Consider the following 17,000-nt stretch of genomic DNA (forward strand, 5'->3'; position numbering starts at 1 on the left):
AAACACAAATGTAGTGAATTACCACATTGCAGTCTTTGCCATCACGTATTCAATCAAGGTGATGTTTAATGTTCATTTACACCTTTCATTCTGTACTCATATACATTTGTTATACAAAGTGTTTTTGCCATGTTAGAATTGGACCTTCTGCAACCGACATTAACCAAAGTTCCACTATATTTTTAAGATGCCAAATGTCATATCTGTAGTATTTCATATTGGACCTAATAACATCTTAGTCAACTATCGTGTATGTAGATTTGAGTAGTGGATGTCATCAAGTCATCGTGTTCTACACCCAGTATGTTATAGTAGTGGCTTTGTCATCTCTAAGTTCTCATGTTTATGCTGTTTGTGATGTGTGGATTTGATATTATAAAAAACTGCAAGTACCAAGTTAAGTTACCTTGTCATATTACAAGATTGAAGCTTAAATGAACAGTTTGTGCTTTTGTCTGTAAGCCCACAATAGAAATGAATTCAAAAGGAGTCTCTGTCTTTAATTACCAATTGCTATGGCAATCACAGAATCAAATCCTAATAGGTTATTCCCCATAATTCAGTGACATTTTTCAACCATCACAGAATTAAAAAAAAAAACATGATATATGAACCAGTGGGAGAAAAAAAGTACTGTATTGGGAAGGTCTATATAAAGCAATTATAGACATCACATGCTAATGAAAAGCAAAGGGCAAACGTGACATGCTCAGTATTATTAAAATGCCAGGCCAAATAGGAGACAATAAGCTGACATGGCAAAAACAAAGCTGAACAGAAAAAATAATACAAAGTTAATGGTGGGACAGGGATCACATTAGCACAATGGGTACACAAATGTATGAGTATAACATTTAATAAAAGCAAAGGTTGCGTTTCATAACTATTCAGGAGGCTTTACAATAATATGGAAATTGGTTGTAGGAACACAATGTTTGATTGGTGTAAATCTATAAAAAGCAAAACGGCCTCCTTAACACAGCAGAATTTCTTCCTCTCTTGCTCTGTAAATTCTCAACCAGCCACACACACTTTTTTTCACTTTTAATGACAGATGATTCACCAAAACTGCAGTCAATACTCCTGTGTGTCTTCAAGGTTGAACGAAGGTCGACCAGCTGAGGTAAATTCCACCCTAAAAGCCAAGTTCAAGTCCTACCAAATATCCTTAACCTGCATTTCATGAGCGAGACTTCATCTTCCTTCGTGCAGACTTGCCTGGACGTTTCTGGAAGAAATTGTAAAGAAAAGCAAATTAGCACAACCAGCCGGACCCTTATGTGTATTTATGTTTATTTCAATGTGTCTTACTTACATTTTGTTTTCCTCCCTTGCCTTTCTTCCCTCCTTTTGTACCCTTTCCGTGAGCCACTTTGGCTTTGAAACTGGAGACATCGTTGTAACTTTCTTTGGTGTTCCACTTCTTTCCGCTCTTCTTGCCTCCAAAGCCAAACTTCTGGTCTTTAAACTTCCTCTTGGCACTGGGTCTATTAAAAAGGAATGTTAGAGGAGAGGAATAACAGTTGTGTTAGCCTCAACGCCTTACCCTTTCTTGTTCAATGTCTTCTTGGAGCTTTGAGATGCGTCTGTACTCGTTGGCTTTTGGTCTCCTTCCAAGAAATCCAACTTGTCACTCATTCCTGAAAGCACAATAATCAGAACATTTCCGGCTTGTCACATATTAAGGAGTTTAGAGCAAAGAAAGGAGAAGCAGGTAGAGGATGATTCGGTACAATGGCAGAAAATCAGAAGGATTTAATCCCCACTTCTGTGCACCAACCTTTCTGGTATTTCTTAACAGCAGACATCATTGCCTTCTTCTCCTTCTGTCTTTTCTGGATCACTTCTATTTGGACCTGGCATGACAACATAATCATTAATAATGATTTAATTACTAAAAGGAAAGATGCAATTCACCTCCACTTTCCAAGTAAACATTTAAAAAAAAGTAACCTTTTTGCCAAACTTCCTTTGCTCACGTATCTTCTTTGCCTTCTCCGACTTCTCCAGCATCGCCTGCTTTGAAAGCAGCTTCTTCCTGATCTGGATTGTGAAACATACAAGAAAAGTGTTGTGTGCACATGTTTAATTTGATTGGGATACTTTCAAAAGGTTGTGAAATATAAGACAAACACGCACATGGAAAGGATTACAAAAATGTTCCAACCTGGAAATTGTACCTGATATTGTATTTGAACCCATGGGCTAAAATAGGTGTGAAATAATCCAGTGTTATGATTTGCTGTTTAATCAGCGTGAACAGATTTCAACCTTTAGCAACCCTGGTCACGACATTGGTTTTCACATCATAAGGTTTGAGCAGCAGCTGGCTGCGTTTTTTTATGCAATCAGAATGTTATAATATACCATACGAGTATTCATAGAATGTTGTCAGTTAGAATAAACTTTGAATGCCGTTTCATATTTTTCCACCACAAAAGTTTGCAAATGCTAAAAAAATAAATAAAAAAAAAAAAAAAAAGTCGGACCAGTCACAAGAATTTGACCTGAAATTTTGATTGCACTCAGAATCAAGTCAGAATTTTTAGAAAACACTGTTAATTCAGAGGCATTCTGGCTCATTAAACAAAGCACTCACCTTCTGCATGTGTTGATCCGACTTGGTCATCTCAGCAAAGTAGTCATCAGGTCTCTTGGTAGAAACATTGTGCTTGTTCAAGAGGGGCAAGGCCTCAAGAACTGTTGCTTGAGCTTGACGGTAACTGTGGGAGAATTTGACAGTGAAAATTCATTACTTCAAAATCAGGTTTGATGCTTTGCTTCAGTACACATTTTCCTACCAATATGGCAAACTTTCATCTGGTCTCACTGAAACAGACTAGCCCTATGAGGCTAAGCGGCATAGAAAATAGACGGAAGGCTGACACAGCCCTAGTTATCAGGGACATTGTCTAGAAGAGCTGATGACGTACATAGCAAGGCCAAGTACTACATGAACCAGATGCATCCAAAAGAGCTGTTCAAAAACTCACAAGTGACAGCTTTAGATGTCAAATACATGTCAGCAGTACCATCCAGCAGGGTCCAGACAAAGACCATGTATCAAAACTTGACTCTTCCGTACTGACTTTAATGGCTATACTCATGGCTTTATGCCAGTCAGATATACATATTTGGCATGTTAACGTTCTTAAGAGCAGCACTCCTACATGACAGGACATTCAGTAAAAGACACACTACCTGTGCTGCATTTAGGAGGCAGAGCCAAGGGAGCTATTCATTCTCAAATCATTATTCTACATGTGCAATTTTCTCAGCATCATGGGAAAGTAACTCTTTTAGTGTAAACATAAAGCTAATCTCATGCAATCTCTTTAATATGCGTCTTTATAAAAAAGGAATACTACTTAGTAGTATAGCCTTATCTTACATCTGCTCTCCGTTGTTATTGCACTAATTAAAGGACATGTCTTTATTGTAATGTTGTAGACTAGTTTGGAGTCTCTTTAGTGCATAGTATAATATAAGTTTGGATAGAAACACAAACTCACAAGAACATTTCCCTCTGGAAATCATCATCTGCATTGACTTCTCCGTCGTTGCCACTTGCCACTTTTCCTCCAATCTTAGCAAAGACATCATCGACTGGTGGATTGGTCAGGTCCAATCTCTCCACCCAGGGAAGGTCTTTCTTCAAGTCTTTCAAACAATGTTTCAAACCCTCCTGAATAAAGCAACAGTGTCGTGAATTACAAACTTAAGCAAAATGACACAAACATTCAGTAAAAAAAAACATCACGTATTGTCACTCACCACATTATTGGCGAACTTTTTGGATTTTTCCACCACCAAGTTCATTCCAGGTTTCAACAAGCCTTTTGCAAAAGCATCTTGGAGCTATAAAGAGGATATGATAGATATTCTTATTTCTCAATACAGTAAAACCAAACACACAATTTAAAGACGTTGGTGTATCCACTAAACATAAAAAGATGACGACACGGAACAACTTTATATTTCAGACAGCAAACAGGTATCACTATTTGCAACCCAAATCCGTGTAAACTAGTTAACCATGAGCAAACGGCTAGCTTGCTAACAAGGTGAGATTACTCACTTCACTATCTGATAATTCGCTGTTTTCATCTTCTGATTCCTCGCTGATCAGCTCGTCCTCCTTTGCTGGCGTCATGGTCTCACTTGCAAAAACCATAAGACAAATATACGTTTTCAAGTAATCCTGGATGTGAAGTCACGCTAGTCATTTACCAAGCACTTCACGTGGGGAGGAAGAGCCCTGTGTTTGTGGTACCACCAAGATAGTCCGCCGAGGCGGAACGAGTATGAACGAAGGTTCCTACACGAAACATTTTTTAAAAAAGCAAAAATAATACATAATTAATAAAAATCAGAAAACGTCTACACTAAAATAACAAAATATAAATACGCACAAAGTTGTACTTGCATTTTGTACAGGATAGGAAAATGCTGTGTAATTCCAATTCAAACCACCTGGAGGCAGTGTTGTGAGCCTTATAAATAGAAAAAAAACATTATTACTTTTGCACTTTTGAATAAGAATGTTAACCTTTCTGACTGTTGCCATTTTATATTATCTGAAATTTCAAAGTGAAACACATGATGATGTTTTGAAAGAAAGGACATTTCCTTCGTCAAACACGTCCACACTTGCAGTCAGAAAATGGGGGTGGGAGATACTGATATCAATCCGATACCAAATGAGTACAGAGCCAGCTGTGCCGATACCAATACTTTTGTCTTTAATATGTACAAATATATTTTTAAAAAAATTCTGTTTAATGCATAAAATGTAAAGTAAACATAATAACTAAAATGAAGCTAAAACTATCATGGACTCTTGTTCTAATCCGTTGGCTTTTATGACCCCTAAATATAAAAATAATGTAAAAATATAAACAACACAACAATTAAAACACAAATATATATTTTTTAAAAAAGAAGAGAACTGAAAAATATAAATCTCAACATGCTAGTATTGTACCGCCCTTGACATTAAACTATTAATATTTAGGTCGATCTTTTCACCCAGATAAAGTCACTTTACTGTTACAGTATACCCAATGGGAATCACAATCTTTCACTTTTATGTTACAGTTTTCATTATTTCTATGTAGTCATGCCACACTCATGCCACCGTTAAAGCAATGGAGTGCACGCTCTGAATGCTAATGTTGTCCTTTGAGCAGAAAGCAACTTGCTCTTACTTAGGAAGTGGTAAAGTGAGAATAACTTGCAAGATCAAAAGCTGTGTTTATGTTACATATTACAAATTTGCAGATCTCTAATACTAACCTTTCAGTATGTCTTCTTCATGTGCTTGTGTGGGTTCTGTCCAGGTACCCACATTTAGGTTAACTGGAGACTCTTGACCACTGGTGTGACTGGTTATCTATGTGGAATATCAGTGCATGGTTTTGACTCTAAGTCAGGTGGATAAACTCCAACTAGGATAAGCGGGTAATTTGGATGGATGGGTGCGTGAAGGAAAGACAAACTAGTAGATACTACTAGTTTCTTTTTTAGTGTATACAGTGTGTATGTATGGTAATATTTTCTGGATCATTTTATAGATGTGGCAAAGTCCATATATGTTTGTAACTACAATGTTTATACACAAGGACTATCCTCCAGCTCCTCAAAGCAGATGAGAGTAATTTTCACAGTCTTTATTGCAATCAATATGGCGTTTACAATTCGATTTGTACTGTTCCTCAGCATTCTCTGCATGCTGAAATGCGTGGAAAAAGGAAAAACACACTCATTTCCTTGTCTGTCATTATAACGGCTTGAGCAGGACAACATTTATGTCGACCTTTATTATTCCGCAGTCACTTCTTGACTTGGGAGTGACAATCTACTGCCTGTATGTTATATTACATTAAAAAAAATAACAAATATGCTCTTAATGTGGCACAATCTTTCTCAGAATGGTGGTTATGTTTTTCAAAATGTGTGAACAGTGGTGTTGGTGGAGCTGTTCGGTCTGAATAGACAGATTCTTTACTTTTTGACCTTGGAAAAAAAGGAGAGGCAAATATAATTTCACGGCAGATCTCACTGCCTCCACCAAGCGCAAAGGTGAGATGCATTCCTGTTTTGTTTTTTTTTTCCCTTTGGTAACAACAAACACAAACACAGATGCAGCTCAGTTGTTGCTGTTCTGCAAGGTGCAAAAGTGCAAGGGCTTTGGGTATTGTTTTGTGATTTCTCTTTCTTTATTCGTTATTTTAGTTGACAGGACGACACAAAACTACACAACCAATTTCCATGAAACTTTGAGGCGGGTGTGAAAACTCCATTTCATTTGTCGCTAATGACATACCGTGGATCAGTCATGGGCCAGACACGGCCCTTACCTTTTATTTATCCGGCCCTGGGATGAAAATCCATTTTAAAAAGACATATGCTGAAGCGCAATATCATGAGGTTGGTGTGTTTTTAAAATGATCCATGGTTTAACTGAGGGTTGGTTTCAAGAACTTGAGATTTCCGTTAGATCTTTTCAATATTTAATGTCATAACTTTAGGAACTTTTGGGTTTCCAGCTGTAACCGCTGCTCAGTACAGTTGGTCATGTTAAAAAAAATTCAAACAGAAAGTGCTTTCAGCTAAAACGAAAGGAAGCCGTGTTGTTTGGTCTAGAGACAGTGCGACTGAGGAAAACAGGAAGCAGAACTGGAGGTAGCAGAGATACGGATGCTGAGGTTGTCATTGGGAGTGACCAGGATGGAAAGGATCAGGAACAAGTACATCAGAAGCCTTGTAGCAACATCAAATAAACTTTAATTTTGTCTTGGAGCACACAACTAGGTGCGTTCAAGGACCGCAATCAAAACAAAACAACATAAAAATGCACACGCAACTATGGGCTTTTGTTGTTATTTTCCCTAAGCAGTATAGAAAATGGATGTTAGTTTCACAATGAAATAATAACGTTCATTTATATAATTGATATGCATTTAAGTAAAATTTGATGTAGTTATTTATAAAAGTATTTTAAAAAACATCTCCGACAGACCGATACCAGGCCACTTCCCGGTGGTTGGGAAACTCAAATGTAAACTACTTGAGATTTATGGAGTATTTTATGAAATACACTTACTGTACAGCACCCCGCTGGGATTCAATATCATTTTCAAAGCCCCTGAAATGAGCAGGATAGACCCCCTCTGCAATTATGCATTTTCTTAAAGCTCCGTCCTAACATTTTACCTTAAACTTTCTCTTATCCCTGCTTACTTATGCTCAATTAAATGTTCCCTTTCTTCTTTTTTCCTCCTGCCCTATTCCTTTCCCTCTTTGCATGCCCTCTCTTTTCCAGGTCTATCAGAGGGAGCTTTTTAAATCATTTCAGCCTTCCATTTACAGGGAAGTAACAGGATGATTATGCATGGCTCCAATGCTGCTCTTATCCAGACTTCTAGCATGCCTTGCTCCTTTAGCACTGAATGGAGTTGACATCGCATTTCCCTTAAAAAATTCTGTGGATGTCCTCTGTCAGAGAAAGCTGGCAACCCGGTGCTGCACCGATTAATTTGCCTCTTCACTTCTAATCAGTGTCAGGATGGAGAAAAAGAAGGGAGAAGTGAGAGAAGAGAGCATGGTGAAAAGAATGGGAGGAGGGTGCAAATTTGCTTGTGCCTTGTAACCCTTAAATGAACACTCAAAGACATGTTTGAATCCAATACTAAAATTGATTTTGCAACAATATTTTTAATTACAAAGTCGCGTAGTTTGCCAGTTTTCGAGGAGAGTCAACAATGCGTGACCCCCTCCATTGCATTTACAACCAATATTTTGGACCAATCACCCCATCATAAGTAGCACAAAGTTACATCCACTTCGACAATATTCATTATTACTGCAACACACGGATACTATGTAGCTTTCATTGCACTTAATCGACATGGGAGTAAAGTTTCATTTAATGCTAGCTAGGTTGTTGCCAATTTTCAGCCTGTACCCGGAGAAAACCCACATGTGCACGGGGAGAACATGCAAACATGCCGAGGGTGGGAATTGAACCCTGGTGTCCTAGCTGTGAGGTCTGCGCGCTAACCACTAGACCGCCGTGCCGCCCTATCCAAAGAGTATTGATTACATAATCTTTGAGCTGGGATTGTTCTCCTGTCTGGTATTAGAGCTGGTAGTATAGGCTGCCTGTTGTATACTGTAACCCCAGATGAGTTGAATTTACTTTAAAAATTAAAGGAAACCGGTTGCCCAAAAAAATGAAAGTAATGAAATGACAACTTGAGTTCCAATTAAAGACTTTAAGGTACTGAACTTAGGTAACTTTTAAGTACAATGTACTAAAAGCCAATTTAATTGATTCATTTTCTGCTGCTTATTCTCATGAGGGTCGCATGGCTGCTGGGGCCTATCCCAGCTGTCTTCAGGCGAGCGGTGTGGACTGGTGGCCAGCCAATCACAGGGCACATACAGACAAACAACCATTCACACTCACATTCATACCTATGGACAATTTGGAGTACCGGATAAAACCCACGCACACACAGGGGAGAACATGCAAACTTCACATATAGAGATGGTTGAGGGTGGAATCGAACTCCGGTCTTCTAGCTGTGAGGCATGCGCGCTGACCAATCGTCCGCTGTGCAGCCCTGTCAAGTTCATTTAACTTAAACTAATTCACAAACATAGTTCCACTAGATTCATCATCAAGTTCATTTAACTCACAATTGTTTGTAATGCCAATTATTATTTTACAAATATTTTACTTAATATTTTAAGTTCATTCCAATAAATGTCAAGTTTATTCAACTCATAATTAGTAAGGACTTTGTAATGGTAATGGTAATGGTTTTATTTCATTTGAATATGCATCAGATTACAATTGAGTGCATCACATAGTCAGTTCACAGTTCCACGTGTCCAAAAGGAGTAGGAAGAAGCAAAGCTTATTAAATCCTACCCCTCCATTTGGTACTTTTACAATCAGTAACTGTTACATTTGTTCACTTCCTGCTTTCATAATATAGGAAATATATATAAATATATATTTTCCTACTACTTTAAGTATAATAAAAGCAAATGACAAAAATGCACTGGAATTATTTAGTTTTATTTCTCCCCACATGAGTCAGGCAGCATAATGGCTTGCTTTTACATATAGGAAAGGGGTTCCTAAACATGTCACATTAAAGTGAAAAAACATTCTTTAAGAAAAAATATAAAATTAACCAGAAAATTTACAAAATTGAAACCACAAATAACTCTAAGTTAAATTGACTTAAATTGATACGTTTTCGTCATGACCATGCCTCCTCTTGCATATACAGTAACTCTTGTTTTGTTTCTTACTTATAAATGATGACCAGAGGGGCAGTCAAGAGGGAAAAGTAGCTGCTGCTCCAGCACCGCTTGGGGCTTATCTGTATCTATGACTGCCTTTGACACTAATTGAACGGCAATCTTGGAAGATTTGTTGAGGTTTGGAGCAATATGCCGGCTCACTGTGTGATGTAATGTATGAACATTTTGGTCAAAATTCAGATTTATGTTGTTTTACAAGGTTCCACTGTATAGCATAATCCCTGCATGAAAATTGAAGGCATGTAGGTAGGTAGGTGAGTCAGCATGTTTCATCTTTAGTGCAAACATTTAATTCTCTCTCTTAAAACTGACTGGAAAATAACCTTAGTTCCCATTATCTGACTTTACACTGTATCTGCTTTTTACAGGTCCTGGGGTTTCTTCAGATAGTGGAATTACCACATGTCCACTCTTGCTGCTTTTTACTTACTAAACACCTTTGCATGACCTATTTATTCTTGGAAAGCTTGGCTCCTTTAAAACCCCAGTCAGCACTTCTCTGGAAGGCATGGCACTAGATCATAATTAGAGCCAATCAAAAACAAGTGTACAGACTGTTACTTCCTACCGGCCAGCCAATTAGTCCATCTGGCCATACTAATGCCTTCTGTGCTCTACTAACTGTCTTACAACAACTAATAAAATGTATTCATGTTATTCAAATTAACGTCAATGCCCGCCCCATCTTATAAATGTTAGACACAGTTTTTAATTGTACTGCATGAACACAAAAGGGAGTTTATTAAGACTTTCTCAGGTTAATAGCATGACATGAAATCAACTAACTGCGAGCTAAGAGATGGATCAGTGACACATGGCAGTTGCTGATCTTATCTCCTCCACCCCATTTCTCTGCACCTGAACCTCCATTTGGCCCTGTCACCATTTTCTTGCTTTGTTTTTCGTCCTCTCTGCACACGTGCGTCTTTGTTTCGGTCTGTCACGCTCTCATTGCCGACTCGTCTCCATCCTCTCTCTCTCTCTCTCTCTCGCTCCCATCTTCAGTGGTCCCCTCTAAATAATTGCCTTCCTCACTGACTCATTGTCCAGTCATTTATCTTCCCTTTCTCTACCTTCATGATTACCAGGCTGCAAATCGGTTTTCTTTATCGTTTGAGCTTCCTGGCTGGATTCTGTGCTTCTAAATCTTTTAACAGGTACATATTGTACAAAGAATAATTATGAGGATTTACTTGCTCTATAATATACTTTTACTTCTCAGTGCCACCTTGGCATACTTTTCCACAGTCGAACGTGTTCTGGGTTTTTTGCTTATTTCTATCTGTGTCAGTGCTTATGTTTTTCGTGGTCTGGATTGAGGTATGATAATCAGGACAGCTCATGGTACAAACACCCTCCGGTTATACATATTCAGTCCCAAACATCCCTTTATCTGAGGTACAGTATCAAAACAGCTGACCTTGAAATGTACCAGATGTAGTACTGAAGAATCTGACGTGAGACGTCTCAACTGGTTCCTCATTCGGCGGTGGACGAGGGGATGATCCTCTCCCTGATGTCTGAACTCCTTACACAGAGAGAGCCCAGCCACCCTTGATTTTTACACTAGACAGGGTATGAATATGAAAAGGCAGTCAATGGACTGTCTGTCAAATGTGAGTTTTCACAGAGTGATTCATAAATTAAATTAAATATTTGGTGGTATATACAACATATGGCACTTACAAAAAGGAGTGAAGACAGTCTGGCATCCAAAAGATGTGGCGGCAAACCTTAAGAAGGCCTGATGAGGTCATTTCACACAGGTGTGCCACAGTGGCTCCGCCCAGGAAGGCCAAATAAGGACACATGGGGGCAAAACATATGGGAGAGACATACAGTATGTGTCATAGTACATTCCTGATCAAACTTTTAAGGTATCTGAGAAATTGCAACAATCTTAAGGAGGTTCTAATTAGAGCCTAAAAAATGCAAAAATAAGGTATGTAAGTCAGACAAAAATATGTAAGTAATTTTTTTTATGTTGTTGAAAAAAAAACATCATCACTTTCACGGGGTACAGTGGAGTGATGCCTTTGTCACTCTTTTGGACCATCCTGTGTGTCCCCTTGATCTAGACCCAATTGAGAACATTTGGGGATGGATAGCAAGGGAAGTTCCAGACATCACTTCCAGACAGTGGATGCCCTCCGTGAAGCCATCTTCACCACCTGCAGCACAGCTACTTGTATATAATTTCCATTTTTAAATTACATTATAGCGCGCAGCCAGGACACCAGGGTTCAATTCCACCCTCGGCCATTTCAGTGTGAAGTTTGCATGTTCTCCCTGAGGTATGAATGTGAGTGTGAATGGTTGTTTGTCTATACTATGTGCCCTGTGATTGGCTGGTGACCAGTCCAGGGTGTACCCCGCCTCTTGCTTGAAGACAGCTGGGATAGGTTCCAGGACCCCCGCGACCCTCGTGAGGAAAAAGTGGTAGAAAATGAATGAATGAATGAAATTATTTGTAAATCAGCAGTCATACAAAGCTGACCAGCAGCACAAAACTTGGGGGAACAACAAACAATGTTGCCGCGAACATTGTGCAAACTATGTTAATAAACAGAGACTAAATGAGCAGAAATATATAGTAGATGAATAAGTAAATAAAGTACAAAAGTGACAGATAAACAATTACAAGGATAAGTATTACGTATAGAATACTACAAGGATAAGCAGGTAGTGAGAAAACAATGAGAAAAGTAAAAAAAAAAAGATAAAAATGCTGCGGCATCTAAGTACTTTCTGGGTGGATAACAGTTCCATGCAGGTAGTCCATGAAGGGCTGCCAGGTCCTACTGAAGGTGTCGCCAGACGAGTGATTCCATTTGAAGAGAATAAGATGTCTCGCCAGCAGGGATATAAAGGCTAGGATTCGTCGTTTTGCCATGGGGAGACCCGAGGCGGCACGGGAAGGGGAGCCGTAAAAAAGCGACACACGATTCAGGAGGAATAATTACGTCGAGCACCACAGTGAGCGTGTCAAAGACGTGGTGCCTGAAATTGTTAAGGCTGGGACATGACCAGAACATGTGTGTGGTTAGCAGGTGATTGATTGCATCTTGGCGGCACAGCTCACAGCTAGGAGACAAGGGTTCAATTCCACCTTCGGCCATCTCTGTGTGGAGTTTGCATGTTCTCCCTGTGCATGCGTGGGTTTTCTCCGGGTACTCCGGTTTCCTCCCACATTCCAAAAACATGCTAGGTTAATTGGCGACTCCAAATTGTCCATAGGTATGAATGTGAGTGTGAATGGTTGTTTGTCTATATGTGCCTTGTGATTGGCTGGTGACCAGTCCAGGGTGTACTCCGCCTCTTGCCCGAAGACAACTGGGATAGGCTCCAGCACCCCCTTACCAAGTGCTGCCATGACATTCAGTTGCTGAATACTTTGAATTAGCTGGCTAGCGGCAGGAAATACTCCTATGTTCCTGAAGCTGTGCCACACTGATGAGTTAATGTTTAAAGTATCGTAGGCTAGTTTGAGGTTGACATGTGTTTTGCTTTAGTCTCCTTATTCCTGAGAAACAGGAATAATCAAAGGTTTGCTAATCATGTTGTCATTTTCTATCTTCCATCTGACAGACCAGACTGTTTGGGATGCAAGTTGTCATGCTTTGAAAAATAGGACTGCAAAGATCTTTAGTCGTATCTCTCCCAATCATCCAATCATCAATCATTCGCACAAGCCATTCTAAATTCTGCATAGTTTTCTCCTTGTTTGTGCTCAATGAATCATAGTCTCATACATCACAGTCTGAGGTGACCAAGACACAGTCGTTGTAAGGCTCATTCTTAATAATGACCCCAAAATATCCAGATGGAATATTAATAATCATCATTCGTTAATAGCGGTACTTGACTTGATCACCACAACAACAGGCTTTTATTGCAGGTTTGAATGATCTCACATCGGACATGAAACGACCACAAGCTAAAACTTCACTCGTCCGCCTGCCACTCAGTTCCCCCACATATAGACAAACAACCATTCACACTCACATTCATACCTATGGACAATTTGGAGTCGCCAATTAACCTAGCATGTTTTTGGAATGTGGGAGGAAACCGGAGTACCCGGAGAAAACCCACTCATGCACGGGGAGAACATGCAAACTCCACACAGGGTGGAATTGAACTCAGGTCTCCTAGCGCTAAACACTCGGACTGCCGTGCAGCCATTTACTTTTATAATGTGGACTATATTGGGTAATAGGAGTGAAAAGGTGACTATATTGATGTTATTTTAAGTGTAGAGGGCTCTAATGTTACAAACATATTTAGAGGGTTATAAACAGTTTTTCTATGCTATCGCCATGAAAATTCACTAACATAATTCACTTATCGGTGGCACGGCGCACAAGTGGTTAGCGCACAGACCTCACAGCTAGGAGACCAGTGTTCAATTCCACCCTCTCTGTGTGGAGTTTGCATGTTCTCCCCATGCATGCGTGGGTTTTCTCCGGGTACTCCGGTTTCCTCCCACATTCCAAAAACATGCTAGGTTAATTGGCGACTCCAAATTGTCCATAGGTATGAATGTGAGTGTGAATGGTTGTTTGTCTATATGTGGGGGAACTGGGGGAACTGAGTGGCAGGCGGACGAGTGAAGTTTTAGCTTGTTGTTGTTTCATGTCCGATGTGAGATCATTCAAACCTGCAATAAAAGCCTGTTGTTGTGGTGATCAAGTCAAGTACCGCTACTAACGAATGATGATATTAATATTGCATCTGGATATTTTGGGGTCATTATTAAGAATGACCCTTACAACGACTGTGAATGTATGGTATGAATGTGAGTGTGAATGGTTGTTTGTCTATATGTGCCCTGTGATTGGCTGGCGACCAGTCCAGTGTGTACCTCACCTCTCGCCCGACGACAGCTGAGATAGCGACCCTCGTGAGGATAAGCGGTAGAAAATGAATGAATGAATGAATTAACTTATCACAATCGGTTAATAAACAAGGGATTATTAATGTCAATGCATTCTGAAAGTCTGCATTGTTTGGAAAGTGACCGAAAATGAATAAAAAAAAAATCTCTGATGATGTTCAAATTGATTCTGGCATCAAGAAGTCTATTAAATCAAGCTCTTTAAGCAATGTAAAACAGGGCTGGGCTTACCTGCTCAATATACTGCATCAATATTTTTCCCAGGCTTTACCCATTCATCAGAAGTTTGGGAGAAATCTGTTCCCTAGTAACAAAACTCTCTGTATTGTACTAAGTCTACACTCACTTGTAATATTTGGCCCTTACAGTGTACTTCATGATATTTTAATGTATGGACTTTAATGGTGGTGAATGTTATGTCTTGGAGGGATGGTGCGTGTGTGTGTGTGTGTGTGTGTGTGTGTGTGTGTGTGTGTGTGACAGTTTGTACATTCACCGCCCATTCATGAATAAAGATCTGCTCAGAGTGCAGCAGCTGCTGTTCTGTTGCTAGATGGGTTTGTGGCTCACTCTAATTAGAATCCATTTGAACAGCTGCTTACATTTACTTTTCATTTGATCATTGCTCTGATTTGTACCTGCTGAACGATGCATTCCATTGTCATATTTGCTTTCATAAATGGCTGTATACAAATTAAAAGAAATCTATTTGTATGCTAATGTTTGAAAGGAGTAAAATACATGCAGTGACTACATGTGGATAATTTTTTCTTTAAAAATTATATTATGTGGCAGTATGCGCTTAGTGTACAAATGCTGAAAATGAGATTTTCAGGGGCAATCTTAATGTCGCAAATATCTTCACAACTGTTTTCCTGTTTTAGATTTGATAAGCAGAACACTGTTTAACAGATAAACATGAGTAGCAGCTTGTCACTGTGGCACTACAACAAACTATTTGGATGAATCTTGGTCCTGGGGAGAAATGAAGAAAAGAAGAAGACCCTTCTCGACCCATAAAAGTGCCTGCAGTCCCTGTAGTGTTCGGTGAATTGGTGACTCTAAATTACCCACAGGTATGAATGTGAGTGCGAATGATTGTTTGTCTACGTATCTTTGTCCCTGCGATTGGCCTGCTTCACACCGGAAGTCAGCTGGGATAGGCTCCAGCATGCCCCTGCAACCCCTAGTGAGGATAAGTGGTATAAAAAATGGATGGATGGTAATTCCAATGGGGCGCCTCCTGGAGTCCAGTTCCTTCGATTGAACCTTTGCAGATTACCATGACCTGGATGTCTGAGACTCTACATATACATACAGTACATTGCCTCCCCATTTCAGAGTCTCTGCATCAGAATGAACAGATTGCAGTACATCTGTTCAAAAGAGCACTCCCCTTTTTCGGCAATGGAGCTCGAGGAGTAATAAACACAGATGGAGTTTTGCTGCTAGAGGGAGCGCCTGAAGTGAAGCATGGTGGCCCAGAGCAGCAACATGATGAAAAACAAGCCTTTGTAATTTGTGTCATTGAGGGAGACTATCGGGTAACATTTAGTACTTGGATGTACTGCAGTATACGATATCTTATCAACATCCTTCATAACCTTTATCTCTCTGAGGGGTCGGATTCAGCAGAAACACATTACGAAATGTTACTGTCCATATTAGGGTCGTCACTAAGTTCTGAGGACGGGTGGGGGGGGGGTCTTAGCCCCCTGGAGATGCACAGGATATGAATGAACAAGAACCGGGACATAACTTTCCCGCTTTTGGACAGATTTAGTAGAGATACTCAGTTGTTTTAGGCCACCATTAAATTTACTCAAGTACACACAATGTACACTGCAAAACCGCTGGTCAAGCTCTGCCACCATTCTGTCCAGTGGACAGTGATCAATTACATAATAATTATTATTATATTATTAATTAGCCTATTATTATTACTATCATCATTCTTCTTCTGATTATTACTACTACTACTATGTAGTAGTAGGCTAGTATTAGCCTGCTTATTGGCCCTATTATATTAAATTTGTCAGAGATTTTTTTGGCAAAAAATTAAAAATCAATTTAAAAAAAGCAATTCAATAAAAAATATCAAATTATTTAGGTGGGCTTTAGAACATTTTAGGGAGGGCTGAAGCCACAAAAACAAGTCCAAGCTGAGATTCGCAGCCCAGACATGTCTTGTTGTGAGGCAGATGTGCTAACCACAGGTGATTTTTATTACAATTATGTTTATTATTATTGAAACACAAAGGTCGGCGAGCATCCTGGAATATATTATGTTTGCTTTCTAGTGTATTCATATTTTTAAACAGGCTGTGCATGCATTATCTTGAATATTTTGTTGGTTTTTTCCACCTTGTCAGAAATGACAGTTGCATGCTAAATTTCAAGCCTTGCTCCTCAAGGAGAGCATGAATGCCTGCACATAACCACACATTAAATGCAACACAATGAACACGCACTGAGGTGGAGCTGTCTGTCATGACAAATAAATTATCACAATGGATCGCTGCACAGGGCAAATAAACCTTTTGTTACTTACCACTTTATACTCGATAAAACATTGCAGCATTCATAATAAAGCGCATTTTATTGCTCTGGAGGATGGCTGATGGAATTACATGACTTGTTACTTCAGGTTCTGTGGTTTTATTTTGGTAGCCCACTGAGCATTTTTTACAGCGATGTGTTAGTTAATTTGCTCACTGTTAACAATGCACAAACCAAAGGGTTGTGGCGGCTTTTTTTAAACCCT

The 17,000-nt window shown here is 39.4% G+C and overlaps 1 protein-coding gene across 2 annotated transcripts; it reads right to left on the reverse strand.

Annotated features, from left to right (window-relative positions):
- Nucleotides 1–479: 479 nt before the first annotated feature.
- On the reverse strand, nt 480–10,884 carry ebna1bp2 (EBNA1 binding protein 2). Of its 2 annotated transcripts, XM_078789985.1 has the most exons (10): nt 10,760–10,884; nt 4,079–4,160; nt 3,775–3,858; nt 3,513–3,685; nt 2,600–2,723; nt 1,954–2,043; nt 1,781–1,856; nt 1,547–1,640; nt 1,316–1,487; nt 480–1,228 (listed from the first exon to the last, which is right to left on the reverse strand). In XM_078789985.1, exons 2-10 carry the CDS (start codon nt 4,151–4,153, stop codon nt 1,181–1,183), a joined length of 936 nt encoding a protein of 311 aa, XP_078646111.1. In that variant the 5' UTR covers nt 4,154–4,160; nt 10,760–10,884; the 3' UTR covers nt 480–1,180. The 2 variants fall into 2 exon arrangements, with proteins under 2 accessions (XP_078646111.1, XP_078646110.1); XM_078789984.1 differs by lacking the exon at nt 10,760–10,884 and having other exon boundaries at nt 4,079–4,296.
- Nucleotides 10,885–17,000: the final 6,116 nt, after the last annotated feature.

This window comes from Doryrhamphus excisus, linkage group LG4 (assembly GCF_037039965.1).
Source record: "Doryrhamphus excisus strain RoL-2023G ecotype Guam linkage group LG4, RoL_Dexc_Guam_v1.1, whole genome shotgun sequence".
Lineage (NCBI taxonomy): Eukaryota > Metazoa > Chordata > Actinopteri > Syngnathiformes > Syngnathidae > Doryrhamphus > Doryrhamphus excisus.

Bases quoted from the DNA above. Each gene is read 5' to 3' on its own strand.
- ebna1bp2 (XM_078789984.1), bottom strand. From the start codon at position 4,174: ATGGTTTTTGCAAGTGAGACCATGACGCCAGCAAAGGAGGACGAGCTG. The intron at 3,859-4,078 runs GTGAGTAATCTC...TCCTCTTTATAG, and splicing joins GCGAATTATCAGATAGTGAA to CTCCAAGATGCTTTTGCAAA. The intron at 2,724-3,512 runs GTGAGTTTGTGT...ATTCTCCCACAG, and splicing joins TTCCAGAGGGAAATGTTCTT to TTACCGTCAAGCTCAAGCAA.